This window comes from Phocoena sinus, chromosome 11, assembly GCF_008692025.1.
Source record: "Phocoena sinus isolate mPhoSin1 chromosome 11, mPhoSin1.pri, whole genome shotgun sequence".
Classification (NCBI taxonomy): Eukaryota; Metazoa; Chordata; class Mammalia; order Artiodactyla; family Phocoenidae; genus Phocoena; species Phocoena sinus.
The window spans coordinates 65756469-65783082 of record NC_045773.1 but is presented as its reverse complement, the minus strand read 5'-3'; the positions used below and the strand labels follow the sequence as shown (position 1 = coordinate 65783082).

Genomic DNA, 26614 nt, shown 5'->3' with positions numbered 1-26614 from the left:
CACCATTTAGTATAGGGCTAATTATTCCCCCAAATTGAGACAAAGTCCTTCTAAAAACTCTATCCAATGCTCTGAATATTGGACTTAATATAATCAAAGGAGACTCATGCTTTAATTAATTTTGTGTTATCTTATAAATTTGTTAAAATACAGCCTCTCATTGTAAGAATAATACTTGCTCTTTAATGAAAATTATAAAATACAGAAAAGTGGGGTGGAAAAAAAAGAAATCTCCTGTACTTCCATTCCCTAGAGAGAAATTCTGTTAACATTCTGGGGTGTTTCTTTTGTTTTACTAGAAAGCATGGGCTTTGTCTTAGTAATGAAGGATCCTTACCTCCCAAAGTTATAGAACTTTTTCTTTAGTAAATTAGAGGGTGCTTTGATTAAATCTAAAATACCACCATCCCAACATGCATTTCTTGTTCTTAAGGACTGAGATAAACAACCTGGGAACCCTGCTGGATGCCCACACCTGGCCTCAGCCCTCTAGGAAGCACCAGGCCTACAACATTATTTCCAGTATCCTTTCTTCAGATTTAATAAATTTAAGGGAAACGCCAGGGAGTTGACAGAAATCCAGTTTACTTAACAGTACTTTTCACGAAACAGACAAGGAGACTGAGTATAAACTATAGCAATGCTTAAGTGAAATGCACTATGCCCTCATGTAAGAAAATTGCAATTTTTTTTCCTTAAAGGAAAGCAGTCTTTATTTTGGGGACTTCCAAAGCTTGATTTATAGTAACTACAAACATTGCTACTTTTGAAAGTTTATAGAAACATTTTTAGAAAAATGGTAATTTCAAACATTAGTCACACTGTTGTAACACTCATCCAATAATTATTTATTCTTCAGTAAGAAATAGAATTCTTCACAGCAAATGCCCCAGAGTTGCCTCACTCAATTACTACAGCCATTAAAAACCCATTAACTAAATCAACTAAATGTTTTTGTAGCCTTACTGAACACCTGTAGCTCTAGCCTCTGTTGTCTCAATAGGCACCACATTTATCTAAGTAACAGTAGATCACGTCTGACAGATACTAACACTAAGCTTACGTACTGTACTGAAGAAGCCTAACACTGATATGTGTGCTTGCTATGTACTCTCTGAGGCACATAAAAGCAGGTCTAGGTAATGTCCTTTGGGGATGGGAGAGTTTACTTTGCCTTGACTGGTTCTCATTCTAATCAGCGAACTCTCTTTTTTTTTTTTTTAAACATCTTTATTTGGGTATAATTGCTTTACAATGGTGTGTTAGTTTCTGCTTTATAACAAAGTGAATCAGCTACTCTTTTTGTTTTTAATGACACTTTTTAAAAAAATCCTGTAACATTGATGGGAAGGGAGCCCACCACCATCATATGTGGTGCACCTACAGATGACTGCATGGCAGTTATATTGCAGCCTAAAAGACAATGTCCTATTTAGTGATATAGTAAGCAATGGTCCAAAAAACATGCAAGAGCTGGGATCTTTAAAGCGTTCCACAAAAGTCCTGTTACAGTGGAAGAATGAATTGTCTAAGGGTCATGAGTATTAAAACTAAGGTTATGATTCCACTGTTCAATTTGGGCAGGCAGGGATCTGTTGTCATGTCGGAAGATCACGGAAAAGAGGACTCTTCGCAGAGTCCCTGATCAAAAATGGGCCTTCAGGTTTCTCTTCAAGAACAGCTCTGCTGAGCTTCCCTGGTGGCGCAGTGGTTGAGAGTCCGCCTGCCGATGCAGAGGACACGGGTTCATGCCCCGGTCCGGGAAGATCCCACATGCCGCGGAGCGGCTGGGCCCGTGAGCCATGGCCGCTGAGCCTGCGCGTCCGGAGCCTGTGCTCTGCAATGGGAGAGGCCACAACAGTGAGAGGCCCACGTACCGCAAAAAAAAAAAAAAAAAAAAAGAACGGCTCTGCTTCGTAATGGTTCATCACTCAACAGTGACAGGGATTGCCTGTAATCTGAAGCAAATTGGGCATGAGGCAGTGTATGTAATCAATCTGTTTATGGACTTCCCAAGCTCTCCATCTACTAACATGGGCATGGCTGTCTCCGGGTACCTGACAATGCCCTTGCCTGCGTAATTGCAAACACTGGGGGGTTGTGTCCTCTTCTGAGTCACAATTAGCTTGTGAAATTGCACAACTGTTCTGATTTATTTCAGTCATTCTAGGGTGACTTTGGTTCCAGTTTATATAAAAAATTAACCGGTACAGTGTCTTCAGACGTATGTGTTTGTGCATCGGGAAGGGGATCAACCTTTTTTTCAACACCAAGCTGCCTTCTCTCTCTAAGCTTATCCTCTTCAGCTTCTGTAGAAGCCAAAGATAGATCAAACGTATCAAAAAATGTTGAATGTGGGCTCACAGGAATATACTGTTTAATCAAAGGCCATTTAGGGGCTAAATCTGAGACAGCAGGGAAAGAACATTTCTCAAGCATTAATTCAGAAAGGCGTGTTTTTCTTTTATTAGAAAAGAGGAGCTTTGACCGCTTGTTTAAGTTCTCATGGGAAAACACAAGCCTACAGTATCCTGCAATCTCTGTCTCCTATAGTGCTGCTGGAAATGATGTTCATGTCATGTACAGAGCTTATGCCATTTCGCCTCTCTCTCCTTTGAAGTCCACTTCGAGTTCCACCAAACTTTTTTTTTTTTTTTTTTTTTTGCTGTGCGGCTTGTGGGATCTTAGTTCCCTGACCAGGGATCAAACCCAGGCCCCTGGCAGTGGGAGCGCCAAGCCCTAACCACTGGACCACCAGGGAATTCCCTCCACCAAGCTTTTTACCAGTATCCAATGAACTTTGTGTCTCTGCAGAACAGGAATGTTTTTTCTTCCTACCCCACGGAGCATGTCAATAGTAGAAACCTCTTCTTGCAAGTCTTGTTCCTGGGGTGACACATGAATTATTATCCATTTCAATGCTTAATTTCAACAATCTGAGGGTTTCAGTGGCACAGTTTTGGTTTCTCCTTGAAGAATTCTTTGAAGGGCTTAATCCCAGTCATAAGGCAACATTTCCTCTTCAGGGACTGCTCTGTTGCTGAGGAGCTGTCTCCTATACTGATTTTTTCTCTTTGACAGACAAAACATCTGTTGGAGTTCATGCCTGCATTTTCACTACAGCTTCCTCCTTCATGGCTGAAGAGATTCTGACACCTGTATTGGAAGTTATTCCATATTTTCCCCACTTTATCTGTTGATTATAAGCTCATGACCAATAGCAGGCAGGGCTTTGGAGGGGCAGGAGCCTTGAAGGAAATATGTTGTTCTTCTGGCCACAGATACGCATGGTGCCCTTAACCTGCTACACTCACTGAAACTTGCCCAGTGGTGTTCGTTCCTCCATAGAGCCTGACTCCCTGCGACATCCTGATGCATCTTATAAATGGTGTGTGGGAGACACAGCAGCTCAGATGATCCCCACTCTCCCACTCCGCTATTACCCTGGCGTGCTCCTTCTCTCCCAGGTAGCACTCACTGATTAACCCTTTACTGTGTATCAGGTTCTGTTCTAAGCACTTCACAAAAGCTAACACGTTATTCCGCACAACAACCCTGTGAGGTAGGGCTGTTATTACTCTCATTTCCTAGATGAGGAAACTGAGGTACAGGAGGTCCCACTGCCCTGGATTCCCCCTGAGGCCCCTAACTCTACCATCTTGTCTACTGCTTAGTATCTGTGCCAGTGAACGTTCAGAATAAGTCCAATAGTGCAAATTTCTGGCCTAGTAGAGGGAGAGGTGGTGCCACCAAAAGGAAAAGAAGCAGGTTCAAATGAAGGATAATTCCTATTTACTGAGTGCAGGCAATGGTGCAGGTACTTCACAGGCATGATCGTATTTGTTACTTCCTCCAAAGGCTCTCGTTGAGAGAGGGACAGTTATTCTTTTTACCCAGGGTAGGACTCTTAAGACCAAGAGTTTGCCAAAAGTCACCACTATTCAGTGTCAATGTCAAAACTCAAACCCAGGTGAGATGCCAAAGATTAGGCCTTTTCTCTACTCAGTGCTGCTTCAATTTGGGGAAAGGTGGCTTCTTGGTGCCTTTGACATGAGAAACTCAAATCAGTGCACTGAGTGCCTCTGTGTCTCTGCCTCCTGCCCTGGTCCCTTCCCCCCCATACACCCAGCCACCCATGATTTCTACATTCTTTCATAACATCCCAGATAATTCACTGAGCACCTACTACATATCTGACACTTTTCTTGTAGGCCCTGGAGATACAGCAGTAAACAAAAGTCGCTGTCATTCCGAGGAGTAGTGGGGCAATCAAAGCAAATAAACAAACAAAAAAGGCCTTTCCCTCCCCCAAAAATCATTCTCAGGTTCACTGCCAGAGGGTGTATAAACCTCTCAAAGGTCCAAACAAAGGAACATATTGAAATACTGGTGTTTGGATTGAGAGAGTAAGTAACTTTAACGACTTTTTGCAAGTCAGATGGTTTCCAATTATCTGCCTTCAACAAAACTGAATAAGGACCTCTTGGAGTTGTCAGTTGACGGTCATTAATATAAATTTTGATGATGATTACTACGTGATTTTTGGCACATTTGGAAGGAGTTTAAAAAAAACAATGAGGGCTTCCCTGGTGGCGCAGTGGTTGAGAGTCCACCTGCCGATGCAGGGGACACGGGTTCGTGCCCCGGTCTGGGAAGATCCCACATGCCGCGGAGCGGCTGGGCCCGTGAGCCATGGCCGCTGAGCCTGCGCGTCTGGAGCCTGTGCTCCGCAACGGGAGAGGCCACAACAGTGAGAGGCCCGCGTACCGCAAAAAAAAAACAAAAAAACAATGATACTCCTGTGCCAAACCCTTTCCATTCCCATGTACTTATTTTATGTGACCAAGTTTTCGTAGCTATTACCGAACAAACATGAATAGAATGATGCAGGGCTTATTGAGAAAAATCACCTACCTTTGCACTGAGGTATATTTGCAATAAAATTTCATCTATCACAAAATGATCCTATATGTTATTTTGATTAATCATGCAATAATAATACTCATAATGATAGGTAAGAAAGCTTTTGGAGGATCATGATCTCAGGAAACATTTTTACAAATTAAATTACAACATAAACACACATTTGTATGGCGGAGAAGTATGATAGGATGATCAATACAAGACTTTTAAGCATAAAATTGTATTACCTGAGGATAAACTTCTGTGAGAGTAAAATGAAATAGAAATACAAGTTCAGGGAGAAAAGCGGGTAATGTAACATTTCTTAAAGTGATTTTTATTTTTTACATATAAAAATGAATGATGGTGGGTATCAAATTGCTATTGTATTTAAATTCCATTGGATGGCATTCAAAACTGTGATGTTAACACTTTTAAAGTGTCAATTTCCTTTGCAATCTGTATGCCTTTTATGTAATTTTCTTGCCTAGTGACCCTATCTAGAAAATCCAATACAAGACTGAACAGAAGTGGTGAGAGAGTGGACATCCTTTTCTTGTTCCTGATCTTAGGGAGAAAGTTTTCAGTCTTTCACCATTAAATATAATGACAGCTGAGTGTTTTTCCTCAGCCTTTATCAGGTTGAGGAAATTCCCTTCTATTCCCAGTTTGTTGCATGTTTTGCATGGGGGTAGTTTCAAAAAGTTATTTTAGTGAATAAGGAAGCAAAATGTTTGAAAACTCAAGTTCAATTTCCTTAGAAACTCTGTCCCTGCCATACCCCCAACAACAAGCACAGTGCCTCCATATGAAAGGGGCCCAATCAGCATTTGTGGAGCAAACTATCTCCCTCCTTTCCCGTTGCATTTTATACTCCAGTGATGCTACGCTGTTTGTGGTTCCCCCACATACCATGCTGTCTTCTCTGACCGCAGGTTCCGTCCCTCCCTTCTGTTCCCAGCTGACACCTATTTGGTGTGTTCCAACGCTGCCCCCGTGTCATCTCATTCAGGAGATGTCTCTCTCCTCAGCTCTTCTCAAATCCTGAGCTGAACGGGCCTCTTTTTTTGTGCTCCTGTGGTACTTTGTGCATCTACTGTTTTTATAATCCCCCACTAGACTAGACAGATGATAGGGTGTGTGGTTAAGAGTATGAATTTGAGAGCCCGGCTGCCCATATTCAAAATTCTGCCTCTTACTAATTTGTGCGAATTTGGTTGTACCTCAGCTTCTTCGTCTGTCAAACACAGGTGATACTAATGGTACCGATCTCATAGAGTTGTTTGAGGGATGAGGGGTAACAGTGTCCAGCAAACAGTCATTACTATGTAAGAATTAGCGAATATGTGTGTATGTATGAATGATTCACTTTGCTGCACACCTGACTCACAACACTGTAAATCAACTATACCCCAATAAAAATTAAAGAAAAAAAAAGAATTAGCTATTAAGTCCTACAGGGCAAGGGCTATGTTTTCTTCTTCTCTGCTTCTCCAAACCCTTAGTCTCCTGCCCGGGCTGCAGTGGGTACTCGATACATGTTTGTCATGAGGGTGGGCCTGGTGGAAAGTATCTGAAAGAAGGAAAAGAAATACGAATTTGACATTGCATAGCAGGTAGAAATCAGAACTCAAATGTCTAAACCATGTTGCGCATTTTTACGTATTTCCTAAACAGTCTTCACTCTGGCCCCGAGATTGCCAAACTGGAGAAATTAAACCTGGGGCCAGAGGTTCCAAGAGGACAGAGTGACCTCAGAGAATATACACAAGTCACGAGAGCTGTACTGTGCCTGCCTGCTAACGAATGTTAACAAATGTGTGTGGCAGATCTTAGTCGAAACTTGTTTTCTTTATATCCCGGGAGTGAGAATGTGCTGCGGACAAATCCTCATTACTATACACTTCTCTGGTAGATGTTCTTTACCCAGGTAGAAGAACTAAGAGTTGGACACGATCAGTGCAGGTCAGTTTGCAACACCCTGCTGCCTCCCCAGAGCACCTCCAGGGAGCAGAGCAAGGGCTCTACCTGCCTCCAGAACCATCAATCTCTGTAACCTCCTCATTGCTAGAGAATCTCCTCCCCTCCTCCGATCTTCACGCTGTGGCCAGAGCATCCAAAAGGATGCGTAGTTTCCCACCCTACCAAGCCAAGGCTTTTATTCTTTTAAAGGTTTATTTATTATTTATTTTTTATTTTATTTATCTTTGTCTGGGTCGGGTCTTAGTTGCAGCACTTGGCATCTTCGTTGAGGCATGCGGAATCTTTTTTGTTGCAGCACGCGGGCTCTTTCGTTGCGGTGCACGGGCTTCTCGCTAGTTGTGGCGTGCCGGTTTTCTCTCTAGCTGTGGCGTGCAGGCTCCAGGGTGCGTGGGCTCTGTACTTTTGCGGCACACAGGCTCTCTAGTTGAGGCGCACGAGCTCAGCAGTTGTGGCGCGCGGGCTTAGTGGTCCCGCGACATGTGGGATCTTAGTTCCCTGACCAGGGATCGAACCCACGTCCCCTGCATTGTAAGGTGGATTCTTCACCACTGGACCACCAGGGAAGTCCCAAGGCTTTTATTCTTATATCTCTTCCACCTACACCCCTCAACCCTTCACTCCAGCACAATTTCCTTGTGAAGTATAAGCTTTTATAGAACAAAGCCAGAAAGCGGTTTATCTCCAAGCAACTTCTGTTATCAAGCATCTCCAGGGATCAGGGAGCCCAAGAGGCTGACTTCTTGCTTGGAAAGTGCTGGCTGCTTTGGGTGTATCCTACAGACTGCCCAGACAGGCTGTGCTGGATCTTTTGTTTGCCCTCCAGATTCACCCTCCACCTCTCCACCCTGCTCTGTGCCCTGGGAGGCTGGCCTGCATGGACTGCATCACCCAGGCACCTTTGCCTTCTAACTTCCAGTTGAGTTTTGTCAATGGGAGGCACTAGCTGGAGAGGATGACTGGAGAAAGAGGTTGGGTATTTATTTCCCTGCTGCGCCATGGTTATATCCCTCTATCAAAGGGCACAGCTGTATTCAGGCAGTCCTTTCTTACTGCTACAGCTCTGTTATGGGTTGAATTGTATCCCCGTCTTCAAAAGATATATTGGAGTCCTAACCCCCAGAACCTCAGAAGGTGACCTTTTGGAGATAGGGTCTTTACAGAGGTAATGAAGTTAAAATGAGCTCTTGAGGATGAACCCTAATCCAATATGGCTGATGTCCTTATGAAAAGGGGAAATTTGAACATAGATTGAGGCACACATACAGGGAAGATGATCTGAAGAGTCATGGAGAAGGCGGTCACCTACAAGCCAAGCAAAGAGGACAAATCCTTCCCTCATAGTCCTCAGAAGGAACCAACCCTGCTGATGTCTTGGTTTCAGACTTCTAGCCTCCAGGGCTGAGACAATACATTTCTATTGTTTAAGCCACCCAGTTTGTGGTACTTTGTTAAAGCAACCCTAGCAGACTAACACAAACTCTCATTGGGTCTGGTAACACCTCCACCCCTTGTGTCTTCAGGCCTACAGGATGGTAAAGACTCCCACTGTTGCTAGTCTTCACTATCCCTAGTTTTCCCTTAATCCTGTCCATACCTCAATCTCTTTATTCAATTCTCTTCAATTATTCTGTTGACTGTGCCATGTTTACTGAGACTCAAGTCTAAAATATAATTATATCTTCCCAATATACTTCCCAAAACAATCACAAAGGCAAGAGAAAATTCTATTGGGGTTCTCCAATTATGCAGACATCTACTGGGAATCTTATTCAATATATTTTCACTTTCTTCTGTTGCCTATTTCATCTTGCAGGACATAGAGGAAGCCATGAGGGGAAGTGATACTTTGGACTTAATTCAGATCAAAATTCTGAGAGTTTGTGGTAATCAAGGCAGGGAATGGGTGTGATGAAACATGTATCCTACACTTTAGGTGCTCACATTTCAAAAATTCCAAAGAAGCATTAGGTAAGACCCTATGACAGCCTGAAAAAATAAGTTAGCTCAAAAGGAATGGGATCTTGCAGAAATTAAATTCTGACACTGCCCATGAGCAGCAAAAACATGACGACTCATGTTCTCTGAATAATCCTACTTTTAAAAGAACTTGCAGAAAAACAGTTGTGGGAGAGGCGTATGTATGTAATTGAAAATGAATACCAAAGAATGGCCACCACTTTTAAGAATAACTTCTGGAAGGGGAAAATCCAAAATAGGATAAGTCCTGTGAAAATAGAGGGGGGGAAAGTGATTTTTAAAGTTACATTTAAAACGAGAAACACAGAAAAAGGTATAGGCTTTAGAATACGGGAAAAAAACAAACCAGCTTATATGAACAATTATAGAAATTACAGAAAAGGTGTGAAGAACTGAAGCATGCTGGGAGACTTGGGAAAAACAGATGAAAGAAAAAGGAGAAATAGTCAATTCTGGGAACTCAGTCCAGTGAACTTGACACTGACTCTGGAAAAATTCTCAAATGAGTTGTTAAACAGATGGCTGGTGAGCTCTTAGAGAGAGAATCAACAGTCACTCAGAGATGTATTTCCTTTTTGATGGATCTGCACTGACCCATTTGGGTTTTAGCACAGCTCTCCTGTTGTCCCTCTCAGCGTTTTCTCTCCCTCATCTAGACCTTTCTCATAAACTGCACATCATTTATTCTTTGATTAGACAAATATTTGAGCACCTGGTAAGTGCTAGGCACTAATTTCCCCATTCTGGGACTTTCCCTCAGCCACCAGCTCTCTCCTGTCTTTTCTAAACCCCATGTGGTTTTCCTGAGCTGGCAGAATCCACATACTCCAGGGCTTGACTGTCTGCCCCAACTCACCTTTTGTTTTCCAGGATAGAATTGGGAGGAAACTGGGTTGCAGTTTTCCTTGGCCAACAGGTGCTGTCCTCTTTTGCAATATGCCCAGAAATGCTATCATTCGGGTTCCATGCAACAGATATTAATTAACTCAATTTCAAATTTGGCAAACCTACATTTCCAGCCTCATGTTCCACTTCATCTCTTCAGTCATTACCAGCCCCAGTCCCTGCCTGTAAGTTTCCAAGCCTGTGCCTTTTTGCTCAATTGATTTTCTCATTCAGGAGCCTGACATCTCCTCCACCTCTGGAAATCCTACACATTTCCCAAGACCCAACTCAAAAGCTGCCTCCTCCCTGGCTGGACTTAATGACCTACTTTGCTCAATAAAATCCCGCCCAAGCCCCATGCTTGACCTGTGCAGCACCATTGTACTTTCATCTTCCCTTCTCAGTTAATTACTTGTCTGTCTTCCTCACTGGAGTCTAACTTCTTTAAGGGCAAAGGTCTGCAGGCTTCCACCCAATCCAGCTGCAGTACTTTACAAAGGGGTTGGCAAACTAAGGCCTGAGCAAAGAATGGTTGAAATAGTGGAAAAAAGATCAACAGAAGAATAATACTTCATGATACATGAAAATTACATGAAATTCAAATTTCAGGGACCATAAATAAGACTTTTTTTGAACACTGAGAGCCCCTATTTTCTATGACTGCTTTTGACCTCTAGTGGCAGAGCTTAATAGTTAAGAGATCTTATGGCCCCCAAGATCTCTTGGGGTTTACTATATGGCCCTTTACAGAAAAACTTTTCTAACCCTGCTTTACAACAAGGATTTGATGACTGATCACTGTGTCAGGACACCAAGCTTCTCCGTACATATCCCCTCCGAGTTTTAGTTTATTTGTGTATTGGAAGTAATAACTGTCTTGCCTTTAAGCTGTCATGAACATCAAATGAGATAATGCACTTAGAAAAGTATAAAAATATTCTATAAAGACAACTGTGTTTATCTGTACTAAAAAGATAAAGTGGTAAAATAAGAAAACACTGTAAGTTTTTTTCTCCTGCTTCCTTCGTTTACAGTCTTCTGTTGAATTTGAAATTTTAAGAGAAAGTTTTTACTTTTTAAGTGACAATAAGGTCACAGGTTCCTTCCTTCCAGTCTTTCTTTTGTGTTGCTCCCACCTCCTTTTCTTTCTCACTTGTAATTCCCGCCCCCCCTGCATTTTCTTTATATAGTTTCTCAATTGGCCCTCACGATTACTCAGTGGAGGCACCGGGACACACCTGATTATTCCATTTTACAGACCAGGAAAACAAGGCAGATTACAGTTGGCTGCGCAGCTCTGACTCAGCACACAGGGAACCCTCAGTACCACTCTCTTCGCCATTCCTCAGGGGCAACCGCCCGGCAAATAGAACAAAGCTGACCCTGCGAGGCTTCCAAGCTTGGTCCTCAAACACCCCTTGCGTGTATATCCTCGGCGTTATTTCCTTCACCCCTCTTCCCCCAATTCTTTACTGCCGCCCCCCTTCTCGGGAACAGGTGGTAGGCTCCGCGCTCAACGCGCAGACGCGCGCCGTCGTGGGCGGGGCGGGAACTGGGGGGCGGGGTGTGCGCGGGCTTGGTTTTGGGCCGCGGCGGGAGCTGGAGTCACCGCCAGTGGAGTGCGCAGGCGCCGGGCAGTTACCGGTTTCGCCATGGAGCGGAAAGGTGAGCGGTGGAGCGGCCTCCGCCACGAGGGGCAACGGCCGCCGGGGCAAGGCCCGGGTCAACGCCAGGAGCTTAGCCTAAGCGCCGCCGTCCGGTCTCCGGGCGTGCGGCGCCCCTCCACTGAGGTGGCGCCGCCCCTCACCCCCCGCCTCTGGGCAGCCGGTCCGCGCCCCTGAGCTCCGGCGTCCTTCCGCGCCGGCAGTCATCGCCTCTCTTGCCCCGCCAGGCCGGCCCGCCCCTTGGGGCCACTCCAGGGCCCGGCCCTCGGCAGGCGAGGCCGACCCCGGCGCGCCAGCCCCCTGACCCGGCCTGAGCCCCTTCCGGCGTGCCCCGCCTGGGCGCTGCTCTGCGCTCCGTGGGCCGCCAGCCCCCTGATCGGCCGCCTGGCCAACGCCGCGGCGCTTGCCCCGGAGCCGCCCCTCAGGCAGGCCCCGCACCCGGGCCTCGCGCCCCTGCTGGGTCTCCACCCTCACCTTGGTGTCTTCCTTACCTCCCCATTCGCCCTTCATCCATCCCTCTCTCCTGCAGTGCTTGCGCTCCAGGCCCGAAAGAAAAGGACCAAGGCCAAGAAGGACAAAGCCCAGAAGAAGTGAGTCTCACCCCCCAACATCCCTTTCTTTGGATTTGCCCCCGCACCTCGTCTCTGGTTTCACGCCTTGAACGTGCACCGGGTTTGGACACCCGGCGGCCGCAGCCACATGGCCTCGGGGCGGCCAAGGAGGGTCGCGCCCCGTGAACCATGTGGGCGGGAGCTTCTGTTGCTGGAGGCCAGGTCTGCGTCTTAGCAGCCCCGCTCCTTCTGGAAAGGACTGTTGGGAGAGGACCGTAGCCCGACCGGTACCTTACCTTCCCAACTCCAGAGAGGAGGCACAAGAGTTTGAGCCTCCCCACGGAGCTGGTAGATCACTATCAGTTTGTGAACCCTGCTCTCTTTCCATACCTGCTTCCCAGCGTCTTAATTTGCCTCCTCCTTCTGCAGGGTAGGCGGCAGGGAATTCTTGGATGAATTTTCTGTGTTTTGGTCTGCCAGCCACACGCTCCCTTTTATAGAGGAGGGCATGGAGCTTTCCCCTGGGTTAGGCAAAACTTCCTGAGCCTGCAGGCGCCTGGCCTTCCTTGCAGTCTGCAGGCAGCCCTCTGGGGTATGCAGCCGGTTTCTGTTGCTGCTTCTCTTTTCCCGGAACCTCAAGTCCTCGCACTGAATGCAGATACCTTCTGGAGTGGGCATCACAGTGGTGACGGGGAAGTTCTTTAGCCAGCGCTGTTGCTGATTTTGGCTTGGTGTGTTAAGTGCCACTTGCCGGTTTTTATCAGCAGGATGCATAATCGTGGTTTAGCGCTATTGTGGGAAACACAAAAGTTGGTCAGAACGTCATAGAAACGCCCAGTAGAGGGCTTCTGCAAGGGAGGCTTAGTCTGAAGAACTTTTGTACTCACATTTAATTGCAGAGGGCCTTGGAAATTGTCTTTTAGACACTTGTACTCAGAAAAAAAATGCATTATTTTCATGACACTTTTCCATTTCCTTGGATCTACGTGGAGTTGTACACCATCTAAGTCTTTCTGAGCTGATAAAACTCATTTCAGAGGCTTTCCTAGGTTTTCTTTCTGAATGATGATACAAGATCCGGGCATGTGTGCGTGTGTGTACGTTTGTGTATTGTTTTCGGCAGCTGCCTAATGTTTCAGGAGAGCAAACGATGACTTCTATCAATAGAGCTAAAGTGGTAGGTGACCTCACCTCTTGCTTCATTTCTATCAGCTGTCTTACGAAATTTTTTATTTTCTGAAGTGCTGGGTAACCCGTGCATTTAAATGTGAGTTTATATATGTTTGTGTGTGTATTTAATTTGCCTCTTGATTATCCATGTATGGATGATTCAAAAACCAGTTTTTACTCCCAGATCGGTTTAATGGAAACAGCCAGGAGCTAACCTGGTTCTCCCGTGCAGTGGGAATTTAAATGTTACTCTGTGTGTGTGTGTGCACGAGCGTGCATGCACAGCCTTAGTTTTGTTACTCTCTGTGGAGCTGATATGAATGTGTTATAAAACCATATGTTTTCTGCTGATGTAAGGAGGTGATGATTTTATTATTCACTGTATTATTTAGATTTCATCTGTCCTGGTTTCTCCACTTGGAAATTAACCTTGATATTAGCCTGAATCAGCCTATAATTTGGGAGATAAATATGTATGGATGATCATATACTTTATTTTTAGCACCAGATATTCAGTACTTTGGATTATCTATTTATTTATAATAAGTTTGTTCATTTATTTTTGGCTGCATTGGGTTTTTGTTGCTGTGCGTGGGGTTTCCCTAGTTGCAGCGAGTGGGGGCTACTCTTCGTTGTGGTGTACAGGCTTCTCATTGCGGTGGCTTCTCTTGTTGCAGCAGAGTACGGGCTCTAGGCACGTGGGCTTTAATATTTGGCTCTCGGGCTCTAGAGCGCAGACTCAGTAGTGGTGGCGCACGGGCTTAGTTGCTCCAAGGCATGTGGGATCTTCCCAGACCAGGGCTCTAACCTGTGTCCCCTGCATTGGCAGGCAGATTCTTAACCACTATGCCACAGGGAAGCCCCATGGATGATCTGTTTAGACCATATGCTTTATTTGTAAAGCTGAATATATGTACTTTGGATTATCTGTTACTCCTCCATTCACTACTGTGGGTAACCTAGAGTCACTTGCACAAAAGCAAGTACAGATAATTAGTTATTTTACTGAATATTTCATCTTGTACAACTTGACTCCTTGAACCACCCCCATTTACTTATAGTTTCAGAGGTGCTTAATTTTTTATTTTGTCTTCAATTAATAGTTTTTCTTGATAATATTACTTTTTTTTTTTGGTTTCTCCAGCCTCCTTTTAAGTACTTGAAATGTCTAACTAATTAACTTGGTTAGAGTACTGTGTCAGAAGTTCAAGCCCCACCTGTCTCAGGTAACTTTATTCCTTGACTTTATTCCTTGACTCTTGACTGCACTGCTGACTTCTAGTCATTTTGCAAAGGCAAGCTGCTAGTTACCAGGAGATTAGTCAGGGAGAAAGTCTGAGGGAGAAGGGTGCAATAGTTTGGTCTTTGGAGTGAGTCAGATCTGGTTTGAATTCTGATTTTGCCGCGTTTTAGCAATCTGACCTTGGATTACTTAGTTAAGGAAACAGTCTTATATGTTATGACTGGTAGCTCAGTCATAATGAAAACTCATCAGGACTTGAAGTTTAAAAAAACCAAACATTTAAATGAAAACTTTTAGAAATTATGGATGTACAACAGTAAATAACATCCTAGTAATTTAGTCATGGTGTGGAACAGGTGGAAAGGATTTTCAGTCCCCTGATTTTGTAGATCTTAAAACTAGAATCTACGTACTTTAAATAATATTCTCATGGAGCTGAACCAGTTTGTAGCAGTGTCAAAACTGGAATCCAGGGCTCCTGCCTTCCAGCTCAGTGCTCTTTAGTATTTGTTTCCTTTGGGTTCTTTTACTGTGATGAAAGATCTGACTTTGGGGATTTTTAGTTGTCTTTAGTAGTTTTATTTGAAGAATTCCTTCTCCGTTTCAGTTTTTCCGACACTGTACTTTTATTTACTAACATTAACTAGTTGGTAATAATCTCTATTTTACCTTACAGATAAGGCAATTGAGATTTGCCAGATTACTCCCCTAGAAAATTTAAAGCTAGGTTTCTAACCCAGATCTGACATACCCCAAAGCCCTGGATACTAACCATTGCTGTCTCCAAGTGACAATTCCTTTTGGTGTATCTGAGGACAAATAAGAATAGAGGCTGAGTGAACAGAGGCTTGTGAATAAGGGACCTCAGGATGCATGGGTGTTTAGGTACACTTTCATGGCCCATTGGGTATGTCTCTTAAAGGGTACAATGTTATATCTCCCTTTGAGCATTCAGTTTTCAATGTGTATATCAAGAGCTGTGTGCCTTCATCTGTTTGTCATAGGTTTTTATAATTTAAGACAATTTATGTATGCTTTTTTTTTTATGATTTATTTATTTTATTTATTTTTGGCTGCATTGGGTCTTAGTTGCAGGATGTGGGATCTTCGTTGAGGTGTGCGAGCTTCTCTCTAATTGTGGCGCACAGGCTCCAGGGTGGGTGGGCTCTGTAGTCTGTGGCATGATGCAGGCTCTCTAGTTGAGGCATATGAGCTCAGTAGTTGTGGCATGCGGGCTTAGTTGCCCCCTGGCATGTGGGATCTTACTTCCCTGACCGGGGATTGAACCCTCATCCCCTGCATTGTTAGGTGGATTCTCTACCACTGGACCACCAGGGAAGTCCCTATGTCTGCTTTCAAAATTGTTTCTATGGAATATAATTCCAGAATGGATTTCATATCTAATAATTTTACTAAAATAAAGGGATTGAGAAGTGGGAAATGGGGGTACAGTTTTAAATAGGGTGATGGAGGACACATTGATAAGGTGACACTTGAAGGAGGTAAATGAAGGGCTGCTCTAGCCAGAATATTAGGAGTGGGAATATTCTTCTAGCTCCTGCTTAGCCACCAGAACTGGACAGTATTACTTGAAAAAGCTTCCCAAAGATAGTAATCTATAAGGTATCTTGTTTTAATTTCTTTTATTACTAAAAGGTTGACCATTTGGAGGATATATTTATTGACCTGCTACTATCTTTTGTCCATTTTTATGTTGGATTGTTGATCATTTTCTTGATATTAAGAGCTATTTATTAAGAATATACCTTTTGGGGCTTCCCTGGTGGCGCAGTGGTTGAGAGTCCGCCTGCTGAGGCAGGGGACACGGGTTCGTGCCCTGGTCCGGGAAGATCCCACATGCTGCGGAGCGGCTGGGCCTGTGAGCCATGGCCGCTGAGCCTGCGCGTCTGGAGCCTGTGCTCTGCAACGGGAGAGGCCACAGCAGTGAGAGGCCCGCGTACCGCAAAAAAAAAAAAAAAAAAAAAAGAATATACCTTTTGTTATGTGACAGATTTGTACTTCTCAGCTTGTTAGCCTTTCAAATTACATTTATAGTGTGTTTTTGACATAAATTAATTTTTTTAAATGTGGCTAATCTGTTTCTTCGCTTTTTACCTTTGAAATTTTTGATGTCAACTTTCCTATCTTTAAAAAAAGTTGCATTTTTAACTTTGTGTGACTCCATTAAAGTATGTACTTTCAAAATTATGTACTGCTAGAATTGCATTTTAGAATTGCTCTTAGAAATATTTTCTTGTCTTCTTTTCTTTCTCAGTAAGTTTATGTACGTTAGTAAATTTTATTTGCATTAGTGTTTCTTCTACAGTGAGGCCCAGAGGCTTGCCAGTTTACCATGTTTCTTTAGATTACTACTTGAAACCAGCAACTTGTTGAAGCGCTAAAAGTGGTGGGTGTTTAGGAACTCCTATATTAAAAGTGAAAAGACAGTTCACAGAAAGAGACAAGTTGAAAAGGCAGAGGGCTATGTACCAGATGAAGGAACAAGATAAAACCCCAGGAAAAACAACTAAATGAAGTGGAAATAGGCAACCTTCCAGAAAAAGAATTCAGAATAATGATAGTGAAGATGATCCAGGACCTCGGAAAAAGAATGGAGGCAAAGATCGAGAAGATGCAAGAAATGTTTAACAAAGACCTAGAAGAATTAAAGAACGAACAAACAGAGATGAACAGTACAATAACTGAGATGAAAAATACACTAGAAGGAATCAGTAGCAGAATAACTGAGGCAGAAGAACGGATAAGTGACCTGGAAGACAGAATGGTGGAATTCACTGCTGTGGAACAGAATAAAGAAAAAAGAATGAAAAGAAATGAAGATAGCCTAAGAGACCTCTGGGACAACGTTAAATGCAACAACATTAGCATTGTAGGGGTCCCAGAAGGAGAAGAGAGAGAGAAAGGACCCAAGAAAACATTTGAAGAGATTATAGTTGAAAACTTCCCTAACATGGGAAAGGAGATAGCCACCCAAGTCCAGGAAGTGCAGCAAGTCCCATACAGGATTAATCCAAGGAGAAACGTGCCGAGACACATAGTAATCAAATTGGCAAAAATTAAAGACAAAGAAAAATTATTGAAAGCAGCAAGGGAAAAATGACAAATAACATACAAGGGAACTCCCATGAGATTAACAGCTGATTTCTCAGCAGAAACTCTGCAAGCCAGAAGGGAGTGGCATGATATTCTTAAAGTGATGAAAGGGAAGAACCTACAACCAAGATTACTCTACCCGGCAAGGATCTCATTCAGATTCGATGGAGAAATCAAAAGCTTTACAGAGAAGCAAAAGCTAACAGAATTCAGCACCACCAAACCAGCTGTACAACAAATGCTAAAGGAACTTCTCTAAGTGGGAAACACAAGAGAAGAAAAGGACCTACAAAAACAAACCCAAAGCAATTAAGAAGATGGTCACGGGAACATACACATCAATAATTACCTTAAATGTGAATGGATTAAATGCTCCAACCAAAGACATAGGCTTGCTGAATGGATACAAAAACAAGACCCATATATATGCTGTCTACAAGAGACCCACTTCAGACCTAGGGACACATTCAGACTGAAAGTGAGGGGATGGAAAAAGATATTCCATGCAGATAGAAATGAAAAGAAAGCTGGAGTAGCAATACTCATATCAGGTAAAATAGACTTTCAGGTAAAGAATGTTACAAGAGACAAGGATGGACACTACATAATGATCAAGGGATGAATCCAAGAAGAAGATACAACAATTATAAATATATATGCACCCAACACAGGAGCACCTGAATACGTAAGGCAACTGCTAACAGCTATAAAAGAGAAAATCAACAGTAACACAATAATAGTGGGGAACTTTAACACCTCACTTACACCAGTGGACAGATCGTCCAAACAGAAAATTAATGAGGAAACACAAGCTTTAAATGATACAATAGACCACATAGATTTAATTGATATTTATAGGACATTCCATCCAAAAACAGCAAGTGCACATGGAACATTCTCCAGGACAGATCACATCTTGGGTCACAAATCAAGCCTCAGTAAATTTAAGAAAATTTAAATCAAGCATGTTTTCTGACCACAACGCTATGAGATTAGAAATCGATTACAGGGGAAAAAACGTAAAAAACACAAACACATGGAGGCTAAACAATATGTTACTAAATAACCAAGAGATCACTGTGAAGAAATCAAAGAGGAAGTCAGAAAATACCTAGAGACAAATGACAATGAAAACACAACGATCCAAAACCTATGGGATGCAGCAAAAGCAGTTCTAAGAGGGAAGTTTATAGTAATACAAGCCTACGTCAAGAAACAAGAAAAATCTCAAAGAATGTAACCTTACACCTAAAGGAACTAGAGAAGAAGAAAAAACAAAAGCCAAAGTTAGCAGTAGGAAAGAAATCATAGAGATCAGAGTAGAAACAAAGAAAACAGTAGCAAAGATCAATAAAACTAAAAGCTGGTTCTTTGAGAAGATAAACAAAATTGATAAACCATTAGCCAGACTCATCAAGAAAAAAGAGGGAGAGGGCTCAAATCAATAAAATTAGAAATGAAAAAGGAGAAGTTACAACATACACCACAGAAATACAAAGCATCCTGAGAGACTACTAGAAGCAACTGTGCCAATAAAATGGACAACATGGAAGAAATGGATAAATTCTCAGAAAGGTAAAATCTTCCAAGACCTAACCAGGAAGAAATAGAAGATATAAACAGACCAATCACAAGTAACGAAATTGAAACTGTGATTAAAAATCTTCCAGCAAACAAAAGTCCAGGACCAGACGGCTTCACAGGTGAATTCTATCAAACATATAGGGAAGAGCTAACACCCATCCTTCTCAAACTCTTCCAAAAAATTGCAGAGGAAAGAACCCTACCAAACTCATTCTATGAGGCCCTGATACCAAAACCAGACAAAGATACAACAAAAAAAGAAAATTACAGACCAATATCACTGATCAATATAGATGCAAAAATCCTCAACAAAATACTAGCAAACAGAATCCAACAACACGTTAAAAGGATCATACACTATGATCAAATGGGATTTATCCCAGGGATGCAAGGATTCTTCAATATACGCAAATCAATCAGTGTGGTACATCATATTAACAAATTGAAGAAAACCCATATGATCATCTCAATAGATGCAGAAAAAGCTTTTGACAAAATTCAACACCCATTTATGAGAAAAACTCTCCAGAAAGTGGGCATAGAGGGAATCTACCTCAAGATAATAAAGGCCATATATGACAAAACCACAGCAAACATCATTCTCAATGGTGAAAAACTGAGAGCATTTCCTCTAAGATCAGGAACAAGACAAGGATGTCCACTCTCGCCACTATTATTCAACACAGTTTTGGAAGTCCTAGTGACAGCAATCAGAGAAGAAAAAGAAATAAAGGGAATCCAAATCGGAGAAGAGAAGATAAAACTGTCACTGTTGGAAGATGACATGATACTATACATAGAGAATCCTAAAGATGCCACCAGAAAACTACTAGAGCTAATCAATGAATTTGGTAAAGTTGCAGGATACAAAATTAATGCACAGAAGTCTCTTGCATTCCCGTACACTAATGATGAAAAATCTGAAAGACAAATTAAGGGAACTCTCCCATTTACCATTGCAACAAAAAGAATAAAATACCTAGGAATAAACCTACCTAGGGAGACAAAAGACCTGTATGCAGAAAACTATAAGACACTGATGAAAGAAATTAAGGATGATACCAACAGGTGCAGAGATATACCATGTTCTTGGATTGGAAGAATCAATCTTGTGAAAATGACTCTACTACCCAAAGCAATCTATAGATTCAATGGAATCCCTATCAAATTACCAATGGCATTTTTTATGGAACTAGAACAAAAAATCTTAAAATTCGTATGGAGACACAAAAGACCCCGAATAGCCAAAGCAGTCTTGAGGGAAAAAAACGGAGCTGGATGAATCAGACTCCCTGACTTCAGACTATACTACAAAGCTACAGTAATCAAGACAATATGGTACTGGCACAAAAACAGAAATATAGATCAATGGAACAACATAGAAAGCCCAGAGATAAACCCACGCACCTATGGTCAACTAATCTATGACAAAGGAGGCAAGCATATACAATTGAGAAAAGACAGTGTCTTCAATAAGTGGTGCTGGAAAAACTGGACAGCTACATGTAAAAGAATGAAATTAGAACACTCCCTAACACCATACACAAAAATAAACTGAAAATGGATTAGAGACCTAAATGTAAGGCTGGACACTATAAAACTCTTAGAGGAAAACATAGGAAGAACACTCTCTGACATAAATCACAGCAAGATCTTTTTTGATCCACCTCCTAGAGTAATGGAAATAAAAACAAAAATAAACAAATGGGATCTAATGAAACTTAAAAGCTTTTGTAAAGCAAAGGAAACTACAAAGAGGACGAAAAGACAACCCTCAGAATGGGCGAAAATATTTGCAAACAAATCAACGGACAAAGGATTAATCTCCAAAATATATAAACAGCTCATGCAGCTCAATATTATAAAAACAAACAATCCAATCCAAAAATGGGCAGAAGACCTAAGTAGACATTTCTCCAAAGGAGACATACAGATGGCCAAGAAGCACATGAAAAGCTGCTCAACATCACTAATTATTAGAGAAATACAAATCAAAACTACAGTGAGGTATCACCTCAAAGCAGTTAGAATGGGCCTCATCAAAAATGTACAAACAACAAATGCAGGAGAGGATGTGGAGAAAAGGGAACCCTCTTGCAGTGTTGGTAGAAATGTAAATTGATACAGTTACTATGGAGAACAGTATGGAGGTTCCTTAAAAAACTAAAAATAGAATTACCATATGACCCAGCAGTCCGACTACTGGGCATATACCCAGAGAAAACCATAATTCAGAAAGGCACATGCACCCCAATATTCATTGCAGCTAACTGTTTACAATAGGCAGGTCATGAAAGCAACCTCTATGCCCATTGACAGAGGAATGGATAAAGAAGATGTGGTACATATATACAATGGAATATTAGCCATAAAAAGGAATGAAATTGGGTCATGTATAGAGACGTGGATGAACCTAGAGACTGTCATACAGAGTGAAGTAAGTCAGAAAGAGAAAAAGAAATATTGTATGTTAACGTATATATGTGGAACGTAGAAAAATGGTACAGATGAACTGGTTTGCAGGGCAGAAATTGAGACACAGATGTAGAGAACAAACGTATGGACACCATGGGGGGAAAGCAGCAGGGGGTGGGGGTGGGAGTGTGACGAATTGGGAGATTGGGATTGACATATAGACACTAATATGTATAAAATGGATAACTAGTAAGAACCTGCTGTATTAAAAAAAGTGTTTTTTTTCTTAAAAATGAAAAGACAGGCTGGTCAACTAAAATCTATTTTTACTCAAGTTTTTAGACCTGGTAGGATAACTGCAGCAAGCTTTTTTGTTTTTTACCCACCTTAGATAGACTTTTGCCTGGTGTTCCCCAGGTCCTGTCTACCACTAATGCTGGTTTGGGGACTAAGTTCATTTTTATATTGGCTGAAGCATTTTAATGGTTCTCTCACTGTAACTGAATTAATCCCAAGCAAATAAGAAAATTCAGAAAGCTAGGAGTTTTTTTTTTTAAGTCTTCCTTTCCAGATACAATGCAAGTAATAATTTAGTTAAAGAGAAATAGATATCTAAATATATTTATAATCTTACAGTTTTTTCACCGAATTTAAGATGCTGTCTGTTTTTTAATTCACCATTTTATGTACTACTAAGAAAAAAATACTACCAATTAACCTTATACACCATTTACTGTAAGATGTGTCTTGATTTCAGAGATGTAAAATGGTGGGAGACATTTTCATGTTTGAGTTTGTGAAATGCAGTAATTCCAAGATTGTGCAGAATTGACAGCATGATTTTTTTTTGCGGTATGGGGACCTCTCACTGTTGTGGCCTCTCCCGTTGTGGAGCACAGGCTCCGGACGCACAGGCTTAGTGGTCATGGCTCACGGGCCCAGCCACTCCGCAGCATGTGGGATCTTCCCGGACCGGGGCACGAACCTGTGTTCCCTGCATCAGCAGGCGGACTCTCAACCACTGCGCCACCAGGGAAGCCCGTGATTGTCTTTCTAAAAGCTTTGTTGTGGAAATTTTCAAATATGTATGAAATGAGAGAAAATGGCAAAATAAACTTGCATACATCCACCTTAACTTCCAACAGTTATCAGCTATGGCTGATGTTGTTTCATCTATTGATACATCTTCTCCTACTCCCCTCCATCTTATTTTAAAGCAAACCCTAGACATTATCATTTTGTAAGATAGGGACTCTTAATTTTTAAAAACATAACTACAGTACTATTATGACACCTAAAATTTTTTAACACAAGTTGATATCAAATATCCAACTTTGCCATTGTTTTAAAAGTCTCTCTAGTCTTTTTATCTATAGGTTCTGCATAGTTTTTGTTTTTTCTTTCTTTGCAAACTTTAAAAAATTAATTTATTTCTTTTTGGCTGCGTTGGGTCTTCATTGCTGCGTGGGGCCTTTCTGTCGTTGCGGCGAATGGGGGCTTATCTTCCTTGCGGTGCGCAGGCTTCTCATTGTGCCGGCTTCTCTTGCTGTGGAGAACGGGCTTCAGTAGTTGTGGCACGTGGACTCAGTAGCTGTGACTCACGGGCTGTAGAGCTCAGGCTCAGAAGTTGTGGCGCATGGGCTTAGTTGCTCTGTGGCATATGGGATCTTCCCAGACCAGGGATTGAACCCATGTCCCCTGCATTGGCAGGCGGATTCTTAACAACTGTGCCACCAGGGAAGTCCCTGCAAATTTTTTGCTAGACAGCTTCATTGGTGGTGTTGTATACTTCTATCAGATGGCACCTACTGTTTGGTTGACTCTTTATTTGTGATGTTAGTGGCCTTTGATTATTGCCTAGATCCCTGATTTTATTTGGGGTTGCAAAATGGTAGTATTCTATTATTCTTTAATTTATTAATTGTAATACTTGTGTAAACAGAAACTTTATTTCTTCTATTTGCTTATCTAGGGAGAGACTTCATGTGTATGACAGACTGGATAAATACTTTATACTTTCCAGTTTTAGAAATAATGAGCTGGGTTCCTAGCATCCTCCAAAATGACCAATAAGATTTATTTGATTATGAACACACGGATTTAAACATATTTGTGGTTCAGTCCATTGTAGTTTTGTTTTTGTTTTGTACAGCTTTATAGAGGTATAGTTTATATACCATAAAATTCACCTGTTTAAAGTGTACAACTGAGTGATTTTCAGTATGTTCACAGAGTGGTGCAACCTTCACCATGATCTAGTAGGTTTGAAATATATCCATCACCTCAGAAAGAAACGCTGTACCCATTTGCAGTCAGTCCTCATTACCCCCCATGCTACCCGACCTCCAACCATAGGCAACCACCAATCTACTTTCTGTCTCTATGGATTTTCTTAGGCTGGATATTTCATATAAATGGAATCGTACAATATGTGGTCTGTTGTGACTGGCTTCTTTTACTTAGCATGTTTTTAATGCTCATGCATTTTGTAGCATGTATAGTTGTTATTTTTATTGATTGTCCTATCCTTGGCCAGTTGGAGTCCCTTCATGATGGCCCTTGAGTCATTTGTCTCAGCCTGAGACATCTTTGATAGCTTTTTGCTATCTGGTGTGACAGTTTGTCCAGACTTGTACATTTTCTGCCCCAGTCAAAGAAACAGACCTTTCTCTAAGAAGCCTGTTAGTGGGAAATGACATTTGGAGATCACAATCTGGGCACTTAAAGTGCTTATTTCTACTGAGTTAGTCATTGTTTCTAGGCCTTTTTTGTGGTTAATTAGGAAATAAGTTGAAGTTGTGTTTTTTCTCTTTTTTTTTTTTTTTTTTTTTTTTTTTGCGGTACGCGGGCCTCTCACCACTGTGGCCTCTCCCGCTGCGGAGCACAGGCTCCGGACGCACAGGCTCAGCGGCCATGGCTTACGGGACCAGCCGCTCCGCGGCACACGGGATCCTCCCAGACCCGGGCACGAACCTGCGTCCCCTGCATCGGCAGGCGGACTCTTAACCACTTCGCCACCAGGGAAGCCCTGTTTTTTCTCTTAAAAAAAAAAAAAAATCATGAGTTCAAGTTATACTTAAAAATCAAATTAAATGACCCAGGGACTTTCCTCATCTTCTTTGATTTTACATCTCTATCTCCTTTCTCCCACGTTGAAAACCCCAGTTCTTCACAGCACCAACATGATTATTCATTTTCTTTTCCCACAGTATAAGTACAGAATAGTCTGAGAATGACAATGTCAACACTACAACCAATAGTATGATTACTGAAGAAAGCTGATGATTTCTTCTTATTGTTCTTCTTAGGGCATAGTATTTCAATAGGGATGTATAGTCAAATTACTGAATTTTAAAGTTATGTGAGCTGCTAGTTCCTTGCTGTGTGATTATGTTACCACCTGGTACACAGATTCATTTGTTTAACTTTTGCGTTCATTTTACATCTTTGACTTTTTTAAATCTTGTAGAATTTGGGTCATCTGTGTTCTTAGTTTAAAATGAATATTGAAAATATAGTAATTTGTGATTGTGTTGATTTATTTTTAGTATATGGCTTCTGAAGCATACTATCAGTAAGCCAAAAGGGAATGGTGGTTATTAGAATGTATGGAGTGGGCTTTCTCATCTGTCCTGTGAGAAGATGAGTTGTGTTACCAGATCTTTAGATTTTTTGAGAGACCCTGGAAATCTTGGTTTTTATGTGCTTCTCAACAACTATTTTGATTTTTTTTTTTTAACCATTATAAACAGAAGTTCAGGGGCAGGATTTTACAGCCTGCAGTTTGTAATCTCTGCTGTAGAATCTTCAGGGTGAGAGTTAGTTACTAATTGGCCTAATTATTAGGTCTAATACTATCTCTAGCCCTTCCCCTTAAAGTTATAGTAAACACAGTTGTGGAAGAGATCTGTGCTTCTGTGTACCTCTTCCTGGAAGATTAACTTTGGGAATTTCAAAAAGATCCATGCGATTAGCTGTGAAGACCAGAGTATCTAGTTTTTCAACTACTTTAACAAGGAATGCTTTCAGAAAGTTGTCAGAAACCACAAAATAAGTTAACTGTACTTTGTTCATTTTCAGAGAAGTATAGTAGCACTGGACACAGAAGTTAGTTGGCAGGAGCTAGATAAATAAAAATCATATTCATTTGTACCATGATGAAGCCTTTGGTTATATAGATGAAGGTTAAGGCCAGGTATAATTCATTGCTATTGAGTAATAAATTCCTTGGTGGCTTACATGCTTTGCATAATAGGTATTTAAAGATTGCTTATCAAAAAGTTTGAGAACATTTGATACATATTTTAGCCACTATATAAGAATTGTCACCAGTATAAGAGTTGTCATCAATGGGCTGAAGTTTGGTGTTGGTACCATGAGTCATGTTGATGACCTTTATATATTATTTAATTTACTCAAATTCTAACTTCTTTGTTCTGAGTGATTAGGCATTTTAAACAATGCTACCCATTCTTTTGGGGGTGGTCTTGTGAACTTTTGTTTCCTGAAATACTAAGGTGGCCTTATGTTGTAATTAATATAAAGGTAATTTATGGGCAACTGTATCTTCTCATTCACTTTTTTCTTGATTGTGGTGCTGCCCTTCAGCCTGTGAAGGACCTTGAATGTCATTTAAGCCAAGCAGTTTGACCACAGATGTCAGGTTCTGTCTATACGTGAGCTTGGTGGCAAGCTCCCCTGATACTCCTTTTCTCTTCTATGACTACCTATGCCTTTGAGAATAGATTTTGCAGGAATTGTATGTTGCATATTTCTTGCTAGTATTAGGAATATAACAAGAGGACTTCCCAGGTGGCACAGTGGTTAAGTATCCACCTGCCAGTGCCGGGGACACGGGTTCGATCCCTGGTCTGGGAAGATCCCACATGCTGCAGAGCAACTAAGCCCATATGCCACAACTACTGAGCCTGCGCTCTAGAAGCCTGCGAGCCACAACCACTGAGCCCATGTGCTACAACTACTGAAGCCCGTGTGCCTAGAGCCCATGCTCTGCAACAAGAGAAGCCACTGCAATGAGAAGCCTGCGCACCGCAACGAAGAAGAGTCCCCGCTCGCCATAACTAGAGAAAGTCCATGCACAGAACGAAGACCCAATGCAGCCAAAA

The 26614-nt window shown here is 41.9% G+C and overlaps 1 protein-coding gene, 1 long non-coding RNA gene and 1 pseudogene across 3 annotated transcripts in view; 1 reads left to right on the top strand and 2 right to left on the bottom strand.

Moving 5' to 3' along the window:
• Positions 1–1305: 1305 nt before the first annotated feature.
• LOC116762687 lies at positions 1306–3188 on the bottom strand (annotated as a pseudogene).
• Positions 3189–5275: 2087 nt separating this feature from the next.
• LOC116762078 lies at positions 5276–11122 on the bottom strand. The gene is made up of 3 exons (XR_004352217.1): positions 10986–11122; positions 9719–9811; positions 5276–6475 (listed from the first exon to the last, which is right to left on the bottom strand). It is a non-coding gene; the product is annotated as an uncharacterized LOC116762078 (long non-coding RNA).
• The window catches only part of SRPK1 (SRSF protein kinase 1), an 80813-nt gene continuing 65278 nt past the window's right edge, over positions 11080–26614 (top strand). Inside the window, exons 1-2 of one of the 2 annotated variants that reach the window (XM_032648795.1) lie at positions 11080–11412; positions 11941–12001. In XM_032648795.1, coding sequence (XP_032504686.1) covers positions 11400–11412; positions 11941–12001 — 74 coding nt within the window. In that variant the 5' untranslated portion in view covers positions 11080–11399. The remainder of the gene's footprint in view (positions 11413–11940; positions 12002–26614) is intronic. The other variant, XM_032648793.1, reaches the window with a different exon arrangement.